Genomic DNA, 18,504 nt, shown 5'->3' with positions numbered 1-18,504 from the left:
ACCTATACAAGACCAGAGCTTCAATGTGAAGAGGCAGCGGATGGGCGGGATTAAGAGATGTGGGAGGAGAAGAGGTGAAGGAGTGGATACATCTACAACCAGACAGAAACTCCCAAACCCTCAACCTCCACCATTTAGAAAGACCAGGTTCACAGGTGAATGTGAACATCATCACCTCAAAGTCACACAGCATCGCGACTGGACTGAGATCCTGTCCTGGATTAGGAGAAGTTTCCTCCATTTAAAGAGTGAGAAACATGAAACAATTGTCTTCAGTCCACGCTACAAACTCCACCCCGTGGACACTGACACCATCCCACTCTGATGCTGAAGCAGGCTGTTTACAACCAGGTTCAAATATTTATTTTCTAAGTCTGACTTTGCAGGGTCGACAAGGCTGTTTCCTGTGCCAAGGCCTATGCCTGGTCTGCCCATTTCCATACCTTTTTAGTAACTTTGTACCAGTTGGGTATAACTGAGTGGCTTGCTGTGCCATATCAGAGGGAATTTAAGATTCAACCACATTGCAGATCTGGAGATACATGTAGGCCAGACCAGGTGAAGATGGCAGATTTGTTTTTCCCTAAACAGCACTAGTGAACCCAATGGGCTTTAATGATAATCAATAATGGTTTTTTGCTCATCATTAGCTTTTCAAATTTAAACTTTTATTAAATGTAAATTCCACCACCTGCCGTGGCAGGATTTGAACCTCGGTTCCCAGAACATTACCCTGGGTCTCACTCCCTCGATGCCCTTCCAACCACACACCTGTCCCATCTCCAAGAATGGGTTTCCATCGGTGAGGGGGCTGGGACCTCACACTGCATACTTCTTTGAAAACATGTATTGATATCCTCATAGCTATTTCTAAAATTATTAAAATGGGAGAAATAGCTGAATCTGTGAGTGTCTCTGACCCCTGAACAAATGGAGCAATCTGGGAGACACAAAGAAACTCACACCTCATTCTCCCAAAAGCGACATTTTGATTCTGGATCATGTGAAACACAATTGTTCTCTGTGATCTCTGCACTGTAAATCTTTCCTTTCTCTGTCCATCTTCTATGTATGAATGCATCCATCATTATGAAGTGCTTCGAAAGGTTAGTCATGGCACAAATCAGTCCGGCCTCCCAGACTGCCTGGATCCACTACAGTTCACTACTGCCACAACAGGTCCACAGCAGACACCACCTCCCTGGCCCTGCACTCAACCCTGGAACCACCTGGATAACAAAGCACCTATTTCAGACTCCTATGTATTGACTACAGCTCAGCCTTCAACACCATTATTCCTACGAAACACATCTCCAAATTCCGTGGCCTGGGGCTTAGCTCCTCTCTCTACGACTGGATCCAAGACTTCCGAACACACAGACTGCAATCAGTAAGAATAAGCAACAACACCTCCTCCACAATCATCCTCTACACCGGTGCCCAACAAGGCTGTGTCCTCAGCCCGTTACTATACTCCTTATACACCTATGACTGTGTGGCCAAATTCCCCCGCAACTTGATTTTCATGTTTGCTGATGACACCACCGCAGTGAGTCATTTCTCAAACAATGATGAGACAGAGACAGGAATGAGACAGAGAATCTGGTGAACTGGTGACAATAATCTCTCCCTCAATGTCAACAAAATGAAGGAGATAGTCATCGACTTCAGGAATCGTAAAGGAGAACATGCCCCTGTCTACATCAACAGGGATGCAGTGGAAATGGTCGAGAGCTGAGTTTCTAGGTGACCAGATACCAACAACCTGTCCCGGTCCCTCCATGCCAATGCTACAATTACGAAAGCCCACCAATGTCTCTGCTTTCTCAGGAAGCTAAGGAAATTTGGCATGTCCATTATGACTTTCAACAACTTTTATAGATACACCATAGAAAGCATTCTTTCTGGTTGTATCACAGCTTGGCGTGGCTCCTGCTCTGTCCAAGAACGCAAGAAACTACAATAGGTCATGACCGAAGCCTAGTCCATCACGCAAACCAGCCTCCCAACCATTGACTCTGTCTACACTTACCGCAACCTCAGAAAAGCAGCCAGTATAATCAATGACCCCATACACCCCAGACATTCTCTCTTCCAACTTCTTCCGTCGGGAAAAAGATACAAAAGTCTCTGAGGTCCCGTATCAATCGACTCAAGAACAGCTTCTTCCCTGCTGCCATCAAACTTTTGAATGGGCCTCCTTTCATTAAGTTTATCTTTCTCTACACCCTAGCTCTGACTGTAACACAACATTCTGCACTCTTCCTTTCTTCCTCTATCTATGGTATGCAAGAAACAATACTTTTCACTTCATACTAATGCATGGTGGCACAGTGGTTAGCACTGCTGCCTCACAGCACTGGGGACCCAGATTCGATTCCCGGCTTGGCTCACTGTCTGTGTGGAGTTTGCATATTCTCCCTGTGTCTGCATGGGTTTCTTCCGGAAGCTCTAGTTTCCTCCCACACTCCCAAGATGTGCAGGTGAGGTTAATTGGCCATGCTAAAATTCTCCCTCTGAACAGGTGCCAGAGTGTGGCGACGAGGGGATTTTCACAGGACCTTCATCGCAGTCTGAATGTAAGCCTACTTGTGACTAATAAATAAACTTTGTGTGACAATAATAAATCAAATCAAATGGCGCAACATTGAGTTTCCACATTTGGAGTGTCTGTGAGTAAACTAAAGTTAATTCTAACTTAGAGTCATAGAGGTTTACAGCATGGAAACAGGCCATTCGGCCCAACTTGTCCATGCCACCCCTTTTTTTAAACCCCTAAGCTAGTCCCAATTGCCCGCATTTGGCCCATATCCCTCTATAGCCATCGTACCCATTTCCTTCCCTAAAGGACATTAGTGAACATACATACGGATGTATGAATTACGAGCAGGAGTAAGCCTTGAAGTATTGGGTAGTATGCCACTGCTTATAAAGGACGAATCAAATCAAAAACATCTTTCTGGTCACAGACAGATGTGAGATGAGAAATCAATGTGGAATAAGTTACCTTCCGCCCCTCCTGTAGATAACATATCCCCCTAACATGGCTCACCCTGGCCCTGTCTTAGTGTTGTTTCTGAAAATTTCATGCATTCCCTCCTGACTTGACTGGACAGCCTCATCTATTCATTACCAACTTGAGTTTCGCTAAATCCCTGTCTCAGCTGAGGTTTCTAGAACTTTCATTCATTCCTTTATTTTCTTTAGACTTGACTGTCAGTGTCCCTCATTTAACCCATGAAAAACGTTGCTGTATATAAACCCCTGTCCTCTGCATCAAGTCCCACACACTCACCCATCACCATGTCCTCACCATGGGGCTGCAGTGGTTAGCACTGCTGCCGCACAGTGGGTTCAATTCATGGCTTGGGTGACTGTGTGTGTGGAGTCTGCACATTCTTCCCATGTCTGCATGGTTTTCCTCCCACAGTCAGAAAGGCTTGCTGGTTAGGTGCATTGACCCGAACAAGTGCCGGAGTGTGACAACTAGAGGAATTTTACAGGAACTTGCAGTGTTAATATAGGCTAAGCCTACTTGTGACACTAATAAATAAAGTTTAAAACACTGACCCACACAGGCTCCCAGTTAAACAACTCAATTTAAAACATTGCATCTTTTTTTGCAAATCCTTCCATGACATTATTGTTCCGTATTTCCAGTCACACAGATGTTTGAATCTTTTTCTACAGACACACTTACAATCAGGTTCTGATGAATGGAGTGACTCTGGCAGGTTTTGATCTGATGTCTGGTTTGAGTTTCCCTTCAAATTTTGTCGTCAAATTTCCTGTAAAAAAAGATCATCACTGTCAGTCAAGAATAGAAATTAAGTGAGAAACATTTCTCTTGGGTTGAGTTTTCTGTGTGTAAATCCTCCCCTTATCACTCCCTGTAAAAGGAGTTTCCAAAGTCCATCCCTGTCAGTCCAGGAGAGAAATTCACAACATTCTCTCCTCCTGCTGACAGGGAGCAGCGCGCATGCGCGCTATTGCCCATCGCTCTGAGAAAGATGGTCTCCGTCAACTCGGGGCCTCCAACTCGGCATCTGCGGTCGCGGCCCCGAATGGTAGGAACGCGGCACTGAGCAGTTATTATTCGGGTTCTCCTGTCTCCACTGGGTGCTTATGAAGCCTCCCCATCCACCCCGCCGCCTGCATTACCCTCCAGAATAAGCCGTTTCCCTGGAAACCCGGAGCCGATATAACCGCCCTGCTGCTACTGCGGCAGCAACATCCACTGCGCATGCACTTTGGATCTACAATGCGCGTGCGCAAAGTCTGTTGTAAGGATAGATCATATTCTGATTCACTGTGAATGCTGGGTAAGATAGCCACCATTGAAGTATGTTCTTGCATATTAAAAAATTATGTTTTGTGATTCAATTACAACTGAAGCCAAAGCATCAAGGTATAAAATGCAAATAACTAATACAGCAGCTAATGTCAACAGGCACCACAGCTCTGTCCTGAGTTTAATTAATAGCGGAACAAACGTCTACATCTGAAGATGAACTCCTTGGAGTGTCAGCTGGTGTAACAAACTGATTGATTTACCATCCACCCCCTCTCCACACACACACACACACACACGGACTTGAAAATAAGAATGAACTCATGGTTGATCAAATCCTTTGAACTTTTAAATATGTTAACAGAAGGGGAAAATGAATAAATCCATTTACACACACAACATACCTGAATGGTCTCTTTCTGGTGTGGCTGTGCTGCTGTAAATAGGATAACTGACCACTTACATTCCAGAACTGACTGGGTCAGCACTGCCCTATTTCCAAGACCAACATTGAGGGGCAGCTGTTTCACAGCGCCTGGGACCCGGGTTCAATTCCCAGCTTGGGTCACTATCTGTGTGGAGTTTGCACGTTCTCCCCGTGTCTATGTGTGTTTCCTCTGGGTGCATTCACCATTGTTCTTCCTGACTCTAAACACAGTTGTGAAGGAGCTTCTGTTCCGTGTCTAGGAGCTCTGAACCATGGAAAAGAACGACTGGGACACATTTCTTACACTCCTCAGGATTCACCCACACGGGGACTTTGTTGTCAGTGAAAAGTGACGAAAAAGAACAAAGTGCTGTTTGTCCCTCTCAGCGTGACCCTGAAGGACTGTGTCAAGAATGAAGTTCTGTTCCAACTGTATGATCCTCCCTCAGATTGCCCTTTCTGAGCTCCAGCCTGGTGACGTTAAACACTCAAATGGAAAAGACAAAAATCTACAACAATGATTCAATCAAATGTCTATTTCACATTTATTCAGAATATCAAACCTCAACAGAAGAAAAAAGTCAGAGTGAACATGATTCAGACCTGGATATGATTAACAGCATCAATAAGTGTAGAATCCAAACCTTGCAGTCGTTTGTGAACTCGCTGGTGTGTTAGCAGGTGGGATGACTGAATAAATCCCTTTCCACAGACGTTACAGGTGAATGGCCTCTCCCCAGTGTGAACTCGCTGGTGATTCAATAGATTGGATGAACGAGTGAATCCCTTCCCACACACGGAGCAAGTGAATGGCCTCTCCTCACTGTGAACCTGCTGGTGTGTCAGAAGGTTGTATGAACGGGTGAATTCCTTCCCACATCCAGAGCAGGTGAACGGTCTATCCCCTGTATGGAGCTGCTGGTGTATCAAAAGATTGGATGAATTAATGAATCCCTTCCCACAGTCTGAGCAGGTGAAGGGCCTCTCCCCAGTGTGAATTCTCTGGTGGTTCAGTAGGCCAGATGGGTGGCTGAATCCCTTCCCACACACACAGCAGGTGAATGGCCTCTCCCCAGTGTGAGTATATTGGTGCATTAACATATCCTTTTTGTTTTTAAAGCTCTTTGCACAGTCGGAACAATTAAAAAGTTTGTTGTCAGAGTGAACAAGTTGATGTGTCTGCAGGTGGGATGACTGAATGAATCCTTTCCCACACACAGAGCAGGTGAATGGTCTCTCCCCAGTGTGAATACGTTGGTGCGTCAGCAGATCTTTTTTGCATTTAAAACTCTTCTCACAGTCAGAACATGGAGACAGTCTCTCATCAGTGTGAACAACTTGGTGTGTCACAATGTGGGATGAGCGAGTGAATCCTTTCCCACAGACAGGGCAGGTGAACGGCCTCTCCCCAGTGTGAACCCGTTGGTGAGTCAGAAGGTTGTATGAATGGGTGAACCCCTTCCCACAAACAGAGCAGGTGAATGGTCTCTCCCCAGTATGACTGCGCCGATGAACTTCCAGTTGTGATGGGAAACTGATTCCTTTCCCGCACTCCACACATTTCCACGGTTTCTCCATGGTGCTGGTGCCCTTGTGTTTCTCCAGGTTGGATGATCAGTTCAAGCCTCATCCACACACACAACACACACGTAGTTTCACCCTGCTGTGAACTGTGATGTTTTTTCAGGCTGTGTAACTGGTTAAAGATCTTTCCACAGTCAGTTCACTGGAACACTCTCACTCGGGTGTGTGTTTGTCTCGATGCTTTTCCAGTCACACTGATGTTTAATTTCTTTGCCCACAGGCAGAACAGACAAATATTTCTCTTTCCAAATTCAAAGACCGATGATATTCAGCTCTGAAGGAACTGAATGACTTTGCCAGTTATGATGTTCGGTTTGAGTTTTCTGTCTGCCATTCTTTCACTTCCAATATCCTGTAAAAACAGTTCAGAAAAGTCATCACTGTCAGAACAGGATAGAAACTCTGAACAGACAATTCTAGTTTGTCAGGAACATTTTTTCCTCTCTTGTTCCCCCAAATCTGTAAATCCCCGTCCCACCCACTCTCTCTCCCTCCTCCCTGGGCTGAAATCCAAACCCATCTCACCATCTCTTTCCTCCACTCCCAGTTTTCTCCCTCCCTCTCCTCTGTCTGGGTTCAGTTCTCCAGCTCCTGTCTGCAGACTGACAATAAAACCAATGGGTCTTACTGGGGGTGTTGGGGCCTCCAGCGGGTGTTTGTGAATCCTCCCCGCCCACCTCCCAGGGTTTCCTTCCTTCCCAGAGATCAGAGTCCTCATTGATTTGAGGCCAAAGTGTAACCTCTTATTTATTGTCCCCCTCCCCCATCCTCTGATGTGAACCATCCTCCAGTGGCTGAGCCAGGATGGGGCCGTTAACCTGGGCCTGTTCCCGGGAGGGAGAAGCCCCGCAGCTGCAAACCAGGGAGCTGACAATGATTCTGAAGGGTTTGCGGATCCACAAAGTGTTTCCAAATCCTCGCAGCCACCGCCTAACGCTGACTCCGCTTCTCCGGGACAAACAAGCGCCAAGGACAGCAATGACACTGCGCATGCTCCACATCACAATGCCAGGGGGACTGATTGACGGCAGCTCGGACCAATAGGAAGAGGGGGCGGGCCTGGAGGACCGAGCGGGAGCGGCTGGTCCTCCAACCAATCGGAGTGAATGGGGGGCGCGACCTGAAGCATGCGCAGTGCCGGTAATGGCGACGGATGGACGGTTTTGACTCGGAACCGAGATCAATACGAGGTAGAGGGCGGTGTGCGGGGAATGATAAATGTGGCGGGTGGGTGGAGAGACTTTGTAAACATGTTGTTCAAACCCAAACCCCGGAAATGAACTTCCCGGTTCCCCCCCTTTGTACCAAATGGAGCGGCAGCTTGTAGTGTTAGACCCGGGCTGACTGCCGCCATTGAGGCTGCATGTGGGAGACCGGCAGGGATTGTGACCGGAGAGTGAAGCCCTGATGTCACAATGGAATGGGTGAGGGTGTGACATCACAATGGAATGGGTGAGAGTGTGACGTCACAATGGAATGCGTGAGAGTGTGACATCACAATGGAATGGGTGAGAGTGTGACGTCACAATGGAATGGGTGGGAGTGTGACATCACAATGGAATGGGTGAGAGTGTGACGTCACAATGGAATGGGTGGGAGTGTGACGTCACAATGGAATGGGTCGGAGTGTGAGGTCACAATGGAATGGGAAAAGATATTGACTATCTCGCTGATCTGTGCCCCTCATTATTTTATAGACCTCTATAAGGTCACTACAAAGCCTCCTACGCTCCAGAGAAAAAAGTCGCAGTCTATCCAGCCTTATAACTCAAACCATCAAGTCCCGGTAGCATCCTAGTAAATCTTTTCTGCACGTTTTCTTGTTTAATAATATCCTTTCTATAATAGGGTGACCAGAACTGGATACAGTATTCCATGTGTGGCCTTACCAATGTCTTTTACAACTCCAACAAGACGTCCCAACTCCTGTATTCAATGTTCTGACCAATGAAACCAAGCATGCTGAATGCCTTCTTCACCATTCTGTCCACCTGTGACTCCGTTTTCAAGGAGCTATGAACCTGTACTCCTGGATCTCTTTATTCTATAGCTCTCTTCAAGTCCCACCATTAACTGAGTAAGTCCTGCCCTGGTTCAATCCACCAAAATGCATCACCTTGCATTTATCTAAATTTAACTCCATCTACCATTCATCAGCCCACTGACCCAATTGACCAGGATCCTGTTGCAATCCTAGATAACCTTCACTGTCCAATATGCCACCAATCTTGGTGTCATCTGCAAAATTAATAACAATGCCTCCTATATTCCCATCCAAATCATGAATATAAATGGCAAATAACAGAGGACCCAGCACCGATCCGTGAGGCACACTGCTGGTCACAAGCCTCCAGTTTGAAAAACAACCCTCCACAACCACCCTCTATCTTCTGTCATCAAGCCCATTTTGTATCCATTTGGCTACCGTACCCTGGCTTCTGTGAGATTTAACCTTATGCGACAACCTACCATGTGGTACCTTGTCAAAGGCCTTGCTAAAGTCCATGTAGACAACATCAACTGCACTGCCCTCATCTACCTTCTTGGTTACCCCTTCAAAAATATAATATCAAGGGTAAGACTCTTAGCAGTGTAGAGGATCAGAAGGACCTTGGGGTCCGGGTCCATAGGACTCTTAAATCGGCCTCGCAGGTAGAGGAGGTGGTTAAGAAGGCGTATGGTGTGCTGGCCTTCATCAATCGAGGGATTGAGTTTAGGAGTTGGGAGATAATGATGCAGCTTCATAAGACCCTCGTCAGACCCCACTTGGAGGACTGTGCTCAGTTCTGGTCACCTCATTACAGGAGGGATGTGTAAATGATTGCAAGGGTGCAGAGAAGATCTTTTCTCCTTGGAGAGTCGAAGGATGAGAGGTGACCTGATCGAGGTGTACAAGATGTTGAGAGGTATAGATCGAGTGGATTCTCGGAGGCTTTTTCCCAGGGCTGAAATGGCTGCTATGAGAGGATACAGGTTTAAGGTCCTGGGGAGTAGCTACAGAGGAGATGTCAGGGGTAAGTTCTTCACTCAGAGGGTGGTGGGTAGTGGAATCGGCTGCCGTCAGGGTGGTGGAGGCAAACTCGATAGGGTCTTTTAAGAGACTTCTGGATGAGTACATGGGACTTAATAGGATTGAGGGTTATAGGTAAGCCTATATATAAGCCTAGGTAGGTAGGGACATGACCGGCGCAACTTGTGGGCCGAAGGGCCTGTTTGTGCTGTATTTTTTTCTATGTTCTAAGTTCTAAAAAACTCAATCAAATTTGTGAGACATGATTTTCCACTCACAAAGCCATGCTGTCCCTAATCAGTCCTTGCGTCTCTAAATGCCTGTAGATCCTGTCTCTCAAAATTCCTTCAAGCAACTCAGCCACTACAGATGTGAGGCTCATCCACCGGCCTGTAGTTCCCAGGCTTTTCCCTGCAGCCCTTCTCAAACAAAGGCACAACATTTGCCACCGTCCAATCTTCAGGCACCTCACCTGTGACTATCGATGATTCAAATATCTCTGCTAGGGGACCCACAATTTCCTCCCTAGCCTCCCACAATGTCCTGGGATCCATTTCATCAGGTCCCGGGGATTTATCTACCTTGATGCACTTTAAGACTTCCAGCACCTCCTTCTCTGTTACATGTGCACTCCTGAAGACATCACTATTTATTTCCTCAAGTTCCCTAACATCCATGCTTTTCTCAACAAAGGATTCCTCAAAGGATTGTGAATGAAGCCCAGTCCATCACCCAAACCTGCCTCCCATCCATTGACTCTGTGTACACATCCGGGTGCCTCGGAAAAGCAGCCAGCATAATCAACCCTCGCACCCCGGACATTCACGCTTCCACCTATTTCCTTTGGGAAATGAAACAAAAGTCTGAGCTCACGTACCAACCAACTCAAGAACAGCTTCTTCCCTGTTGCCATCAGACTTTTGAATGGACCTACCCCGCACTAAGTTGATCTTTCTGTCCACCTTAGCTATGACTGTAACACTACATCCTGCACTCTCTCCTTTCCTTCTCTATGAACTGTATGCCTTGTCTTGATAGTGTGCAAGAAACAATTCTTTTCACTGTATACTAGTACATGTGACAGTAATAAATCTAATCAAGTGCATCCTCTGATCTTGTGGGAGTTTGGGGAAGAAATTGCAGAGGCTCTTGCAGAAATATTTGCTTCATCCCTTTCCACCGGTGAAGTTCTGGAAGACTAGAGTGTGGCTAATGTTATTCCATTGTTGGAGAAGGGTTGCAAAGAGAAGCCTGGTAATTACAGGCCGGTGAACCTGACAACAGTGGCGGGTAAGTTACTGGAGAGGATTTGGCCAACCTTTGGGTAATCAAGGTCTGGTTAGGGAGAGTTGTCAGAGATCCTGGGTACCAGCAACTTTAAGCATTCTTAGTCAACTTGAGTACAAACAGCACTGGACACCACGCACAATCCAATGTGGGGCCTTTAATAACTTGTGCACAAGGAGAAACCCTGTGCAGCTGTCCCGCAAGTGGTTCTGATGTTACAGAAAAATAACTTGGCAATAATAGTCAATTACAGCAAATCAGAAACCAGGAATGTTTCTAATACTTCATTGACAGACATATTCGCCAATTAAATCCTAGCTTTTCGCCCTTTCGCGTTCAAAATTGACTTCTGCTAATCTTTTATTTGCATAGCATATCCCCATATCTCGCCTTTGGTATTTGTTATGGAGAAATCTGGTCTTGCTCACCCTCTGGTGAAGGCCGAAAAGCAGAATGTTCTGGGGCCTACGTCGGTGAAGATTAGCCTGTTCATGCTGAAATAGCAGACACTGACTCCTTTGAAGGTCTGCAAGCCGATAAACATTTTCACTCGCTGTTAAAGAGAAGGCAGGAAACTTTAATCTGAGCATTTCCACATAGTCAGCCCTGCTTCGTGCATGTGTTAGAGTGGGCCAAGGCTGAGGCAGCTGTCGTATATATATTTATAGAGTGAGAATAGACTAACATTTCGAGTCTGGATGACCCTTTGTCAGAACTCTGATGAAGGGTCATCCAGACTTTAAACGTTGGCTCTATTCTCTCTCCACAGATGCTGTCAGACCTGCTGACATTTTCCAGCATTTTCTGTTTTTGTTTCAGATTCCAGCATCCGCAATATTTTGCTTTTATCTGTATTTATATATCCAAATGTGCTATGTTAACAAAATGGGCAGTTACTAACCGTAATATAAAGCATCATGTGATTTAGCTGACTTGACCATATTCCTATAGTTATTCAGTCATTAAAGACACAGCCATGGAGCATTAAACTTGCCGAGCAGGGCCCCTTGTATTAACACACAGGCAGCTGCTTTGTGAGACTGCCAGCAGCACAGACAAGTCAGAGATAAGAGTGTCCTCATTGTGAAGGCTCAGGGACGGTTGATAAGATGTAAGAACTCTATGATTCTCATGAACATTTTTTCCCCTCTCATTCCCAAAAGCTGTGAATCTCCATCCCACACACTCTCCCTCCATTCTCACTCTGCTGTATCTAATATTCACCCTCCCAATTCTCCTGAAGGTGCTGATTGAGGCTGATTGACAGATCCACGCTCACTGCTTCCTGTCCACGACTCAGAAATCATAACAGGAGCTGCAGTTGGCCATTCAGCCCATCGAACTGCCTCAACCATTCATTGAGAATTGGCTGATCTACCGCAGCATCATTTCCCACGCTATCCCCCAGATGGAGAGAGAAAAGAGCCAATGTTTCGAGTCTGGAGAGAGGAAAGAATGTTCCATAGAAACTAGAATTGTCTGTTCTGAATTTCGATCCTGTACTGACACTGATGACTTCTGTAAACTTGTTTTACAGGATATTGAAAGAGGAATCACAGGCTGAAATCTCAAACGTCACATCTAGATCTGACAGAGTCATATTCCTTGGGACCTGAATATCATCGGCCTTTGTATCTTGAAGGAGAAATTGTTGTCTGGTCTGTCAGTTTGAAAAGATTTCAAACATTAGTGTGACTGGAAAAGCACCAACACACTGTCACACTCGAGTGAGAGTGTTCCAGTTCACAGACTCAAGAGCTTTAACCAGTTACATAGCCTGAATAAATATCACACCATTCACAGCGGGGAGAGACTGGACACGTGTTCTGTGTGTGGACGAGGCTTCAACTGATTGTCCACCCAAGAGAGAGGCAAGGACACCTGCACCATGGAGAAACCATGGAAATGTGCGGACTGTGGGAAGGGATACGGAGCCCCTTCAGAGCTGGAAGTTCATCGGCGCAGCCACACTGGGGAGAAGCCATTCACGAATTTATCCACCCTGCGTAGACACCAACGAGTTCACACTGGGGAGAGGCCGTTCACCTGCTCTCAGTGTGAGAAGGGATTCAGTCAGTTATCTGGCCTGCAGATACACCAGCGAGTTCACACTGGGGAGAGGCCGTTCACCTGCTCTCAGTGTGGGAAGGGATTCAAAGTTTCATCCCGGCTGCTGAGACACCAGCGAGTTCACACTGGGGAGAGACCGTTCTCCTGCTCTGTGTGTGAGAAGAGATTCAGTCTTTCATCCCATCTGTTGAGACACCAAAAAGTTCACGAGTGATTCCAGGGGTTGGATTCTGCTGTTATTGTTTCTGCCCTCAATTACATCCAGGACTGCATTTTGTTCATTCTCACAGTTGGTCAATGGGGAGGGTCGGAGGGTTTCTTTCTGCTGGACTGGCCGGTCTCATGACTTTGCCTCCAGTGGGCTGATGCTCTTTCAGTCTTGTTGTGAATACCTGGTTTCAAATTTCACAAGGATCACAGAGTGACAGGATGTTAGGAAGTTCAGAGTCACTATTTCTGTTTGAAGCCTCCCAATGCCCATCCAATTTCCTTTGTAATTGTTTATTGTCTCCACTTCCTCCACCCTCGTAGGCAGCGAGTTCCAGGTCATTACCATTCGCTGCATCAAAATATTCTTCCTCACATCCCTCCTGCATCTCTGACCCAAAACCTTAAATCTGTGTCCCCCCTCGTCCTTGTCCCGTCAGCTAATGGGAACAGCTTTTCTTTGTCCACCTTATCTAAACCTGTCAGAATCTTGTCCACCTCTATCAAATCTCCCCTCAACCTCCTTTTCTCCAAGAGGAACAATCCCCAGCCTGACATTGACAATAAAGAACAAACTAACAGAATATGTTAATACCTGAAATCAAATGGGAATGTTTAATTTCTGTTTTAAAGGAATCATGAATATATTGTCCCGTACAATAAAGGGATTTGAATAACTCAGCTTGAGTGCAGTTGAATGAAATGTATCAATCTCGTATCCACCCACAGTCTAGAGGAAGTGTGGAATGTGTAGCTGGAAATCCCTCCCTAACAGCACTGTGGGTGTACTTACACCTTAGGCATTGTAACAGTTCAGGAAGGCAGTGTTGGCGCTGATCATGGCCGAGGCAGCTACATACAGCCACATATTCTGTTATAATTGAAGGACTACAGATTGAATGTGAGGCATTATGGGACTGGACTATCTTGACCACATTCCTGTGACTGCTCAGTTTCTGCAATCACGGACTATTAAAGCTGCTTGGCAGGGCCCCGACAGAGGACCTGGTGAGAATATTTACTCAGAATGAGTTAGAATTAAACTTATTCCAGGACGGGCTGGTGTTCAGTGGCTGAGATTCCCGAATCTGTAAAATGGGGGTCTGATCAATCAACAAACAGTGGTCGGTAGTTAGTTAAGAAGCGTTCTCATGCATTATTTAAATTATTTTATCATAAATTTGAGATCAGAACTGTGAGGGACTTGTAACCCAATAGTTGTTGAATTGACGGTAAACTCCAAGTAGCACTGGACTGAAAAGGGGGTCTGACCAAGAAGTGAAGTGATCTCAGGCATTGTTTAAATTACATCATCATTGGCCAACTTCCCCTTTGTGACGTCACAGCGGAGCCATCCTTGAATCAGCCAATAGGAATCACTGTGCTCCGCGGTGACGTCTCCGGGTTCCAGTGAGCAGGCCCGGGCGCGCGGACCCGGGAGCCCCGCCCCCACCCATTGTTCCCCTCCCCCTACACCACATCGAGCCAAGGTTTCCAGGCAACCGGCTGACGGCTCCGGCCAGAGCGAGAAGCTGCTCGGTGATCTCCCCCTCCCCCCGGTCCAGGTCTGCGCATGTCCAAGGGAGGGGGAAGCTGCGAATTGCAGGGCAGATCCCACCCCCTGACCTTCGAAGGTGTTGACTAATAGGAAGAGTTGGAGGACGGGATGGACTCTGGTCCTCCAGCTGATCAGAGCGCTGGCTTTGCGTGAATGAAGATTGAGCTTCAGACAGACTGAAACTTCCTCCTGTCTCCAACATCAGAGAGGTTGTTTCTGTAGTGAAGTGGTTGTCACATTTGCCCGACACACGAAAGGTCCCCGGATCAAAACCGGGAAGAAATGTCAATTTGTTCATTCCAGCATCTGAAAGTGGGAAGGGGGAGGAAGGTGAGCTGTTGCCTGCCTGCCTGCTGTCCGGCCTGCCTGCCTGTCGTCTGGCCTGCCTGTCTGTCGTCTGGCCTGCCTGCCTGTTGTCTGGCCTGCCTGCCTGCCATCTGGCCTGACTGCCTGCCTGCCGTTTCGCCAGCCTGTCTGCCTGCCGTCTGGCCTGCCTGCCTGCCGTCTGGCCTGCCTACCTGTTGTCTGGCCTGCCTGCCTGCCATCTGGCCTACCTGCCTGCCGTCTGGCCTGACTGCCTGCCTCCTGTTTGGCCTGCCTGCCGTCTGGCCTGCCTGCCTGCCGTCTGGCCTGCCTGCCTGTTGTCTGGCCTGCCTGCCTGCCGTCTGGCCTACCTGCCTGCCGTCCGTCCGTCCACTGGAGGGTGCTCTCTCCCTGGAGGGAAAGAGGGAGAGAGGACACGGAGTAACTTTCTTTCTTTTTTCTTCCCATCTATGGGAGGGAGGACTGCACGCTTCAACATCTAGGGACTGAGTGGTTGGGCTGGTGCCTTCATCATCAGAAGGTTGGTGCCTGAAAGGGAGGGGGCGGTGAAGTAAATTCAGACTGTTTTTTCCATCTGCAGTGAGGGGGGCGGGGGGTGGTGGTGGTGAAGACACCCCGGACTTGAACTGTTTGCGCCCGAAAGGGCTGGAGGAGTAAAGTCCCCCACCCACTGCTGCTGCCCCCAACACTAACACCCCCTCCCCTCTTTCCCCCTGACTGGGGCACCGGCCCCCCTCCGTGCCTTGTCCCTCGTCCTCCCTCCTGCTCCTCCGACCTCCTCTCTCCCTCTCTCGCTCCGGGGAGAGAGCACCTAGACCCCCATCCACCTACCCTACCCTCCCTTATTTTTCCCTCCTTTTGTACGCCCTGCCGTGCATCTGGGCAGTCTCGGGGTGGGCATAGCACTCCCTTGATTACTATGGCGGCATCGCCAGTATCGCCGGTGGCAGAGCCTCCTCGGTCCACCTATGTGGGCGTGGCAGCTACCAGAGCCCCCGCCGCTCCCAAGGCCCTGCCACCTTTTTCGTTGCTCACGCAGCAGCTCGGTGTAAAGTGCTATGCCCACCCCGACATGTCCATCGAGGCCTGTGTCAAGGCAATGGCTGGGGTTGTTGGCCCCTGAGCCATTGTCGCGGCCTCTAAGATGTACGGCCGGGCCGTATTCTTTTTGAAGGCCGAGCGGGCGGTCCACCTCGCCCTGGAGAGGGGGCTCACGGTGGGCGGGACGTTCCTGGTGGTGGACCCTTTGGAGGCCACCGCCCATAAGATCATCATCTCGAACGTCCCGCCCTTTCTACCCGGTGAGCCCCTCCTCCCCCACCTCCATCCACTGGGGGAGGTCAGGTCTGGGGTGGTGCCGATCCCGCTTGACCTTTGGTACCCCTCCCTCCGCCATGTCTACTCCTTTTTGTCCATTTCTCCATTTGTCTGCCTGACCCGGGAGGAGGTCCTGGAGGGAGGGTTCAGTATCCGTTCCACCCAGCCGATTACAACCCGGAGTTCTTTTTTAGTATGCCGGGGGACTGGGGCAACACCCCAGTGTTCGTGTCCCCGTGCGGCGGCGGCGAGGAAATGGTCCACTCGTCCTCTCCGTCCCGGCCTTGGACGCTGGACATCCCCGACCTTAATCCGGAGGTTGTACCGGACCTCGGGGGTGTCCAAGCGTCTGGGGCGGAGCGGGGGACTGAGTCGCCGCTGCACGCGGGCCTGCAAACCGGGGAAGGTGAGCCCGGGGGGAACCCCTCCTCCACCGATCCTGGGGGTGGGATCGGGGAGGGGTTGGGGTGAGTTGGCGGCTCCGTGCCGCCCGCCGTACGTCCTGCGGCGGGGGACTCGGAGTCGAGGGGTGATTGCCCTGAGGAGGTCAGCGGCTCGGTGGTGGGCACGGGGGCACTTTTGGAGTCTGCCCAGAGCGAGGCGGGGTCTCCCTCGTGCCTCCCACCGAGTCGTCCCTCGTGCAGTTCTTCTGGGACAATCGACTGCACTGGGTCCCTGCTGCGGTTCTGCATCTCCCGCTTGAGGAGGGCGGACAAGGTCTGGTGTGCCTCCGCACTCAGATAGCGACCTTCCGTCTCCAGGCCCTGCAGAGGTACCTTTACGTTGAGCCCCCTCCACAATGGTGTGCCATGGCGACGTATTTCTTCCACCAATGGCACAACCTCAATTATGACGGGCAGCTCCTGCATATCGAACTGGGGCGTGCTTCGACCGCCTTGCAGGAGTTGCCTGTCTTTAACCAGGACCTCCTCACTGTCTGGAACACGGTCGCCTCGCGACGCTGCTCCCCAACCCCCACCCCACCCCCCCTCACCCCCCCACCCCAACCGCACCCCCCCCAACCCCCCCCCACCCAACCCCCCCACCCCACCCCCCCACGCCCCCACCCCCCCACCCACCCCAACCCCCTCCCACCCACCCCCCACCCCCCTCCCCACACCAACCACCCCCCACCCACCCCAACCCCCTCCCACCCCAACCCCCCCCACCCCCACCCCCAGCCCCGCCCCCCCACCCCCCCACCCCAGCCTTCCCCCCCACCCCCCTCACCACCCCAACCACCCCCCCCCCCCCCACCCCCCACCCACCCCACCCCCCCCCCCCCACAACCGTAGGATTCACTGGTTCACGGGCTCCGAAGACTGCCCCTTCTGTGGCCTTGTGGAGTCCGTGGACCATGTCTATGTTGTGTGTCTTAGGCTGCACTCCCTTTATGTTTTCCTGAAGAAACTTTTGTTAAAGTTTTGTTTGCACTTCAATCCCACGCTCCTGATCTACGGACACCCGGTGCGGAGAGGGGAGGGTCGGGATGGCGACCTCCTCGTGAACTTGCTCCTGGGCCTGGTGAAACGCGCCATTTACCGGTCCAGGCAGCGGGCGATCAAGGGAGCCGTCCGTCCTGACTGTCTTCCCCTCTACCGCGGCTCCATTCGTGGCCAGGTGTCCCTGGAGAGGGAGCATGCGGTGTCCACGGGCGCGGTTGACACCTTCCCCGCCCGCTGGGCACCGCAGGGATTGGGGTGCATTATCGACCCTAATAATCACATTTTAATTTGATGTCTTTAAGTTTCCTTTGAACTTTGATTTCTGTTCGGGCTGTTCCCCCTCTTTTTTGGGGAGCTGCCCCTTTTACTTTGTCCTGACTTAATTTGGCTTTGTTTATTTGGTTTGACCTAAAAAGAGGCCAACATCTGTGAGTAAATCACTTTCTTTTCTCCCCCTTTCCATTTCTTTTCTCATTCTGGGGGAAATTGGGGACTTGCAGCAACTGAAGGGAAAGGAAGTGAATCCAGGGAGGCTGCAGACTCTGGAAAGGTTGGCCCAGGTCTGTCTGTCTCTCTTTTTTAAAGACATTGACATCCTTTGCTCCCTCAGCTTGACTCATTTATTTGTCTGGATGAAGCATGGTCTCTTTGCTAATGTTCACAATTAAAGGGATGTTTTCTCCAGGAGATGGCTGACATTTAAGGGCACACTAAATTAATATTGTGCACATTCATGACCTAGACACGTCAGACTTATGATCAATAGAATCATAGAATCCTACAGTGCAGAAGGAGGCCATTCGGCCCATCGAATCTGCACTGACCACAATTTCATGGAGATTTACAGCATGGAAACAGGCCCTTCGGCCCAACTTGTAAATGCCACCCTTTTTTTTAAACCCCGAAGCTCGTCCCAATTGCCTGCATTTGGCCCACATCCCTCTGTACCCATCGTATCCATGTTCCTACCTAAGTGCTTTTTAA

At 49.4% G+C, this 18,504-nt stretch overlaps 1 protein-coding gene across 1 annotated transcript in view; it reads right to left on the bottom strand.

The window, feature by feature from the left end:
- LOC144485143 (uncharacterized) overlaps positions 1-18,504 on the bottom strand; it is a 158,370-nt gene that overhangs the window by 1,163 nt on the left and 138,703 nt on the right. The window contains exon 3 of the mRNA XM_078203385.1: positions 5,433-5,683. Coding sequence (XP_078059511.1) covers positions 5,433-5,683 — 251 coding nt within the window. The remainder of the gene's footprint in view (positions 1-5,432; positions 5,684-18,504) is intronic.

The sequence above is a fragment of the Mustelus asterias genome, unplaced genomic scaffold (assembly GCF_964213995.1).
Source record: "Mustelus asterias unplaced genomic scaffold, sMusAst1.hap1.1 HAP1_SCAFFOLD_155, whole genome shotgun sequence".
Classification (NCBI taxonomy): Eukaryota; Metazoa; Chordata; class Chondrichthyes; order Carcharhiniformes; family Triakidae; genus Mustelus; species Mustelus asterias.
Note: the sequence above shows the minus strand (reverse complement) of the source record. Positions and strands in the feature narration are given on the sequence as shown.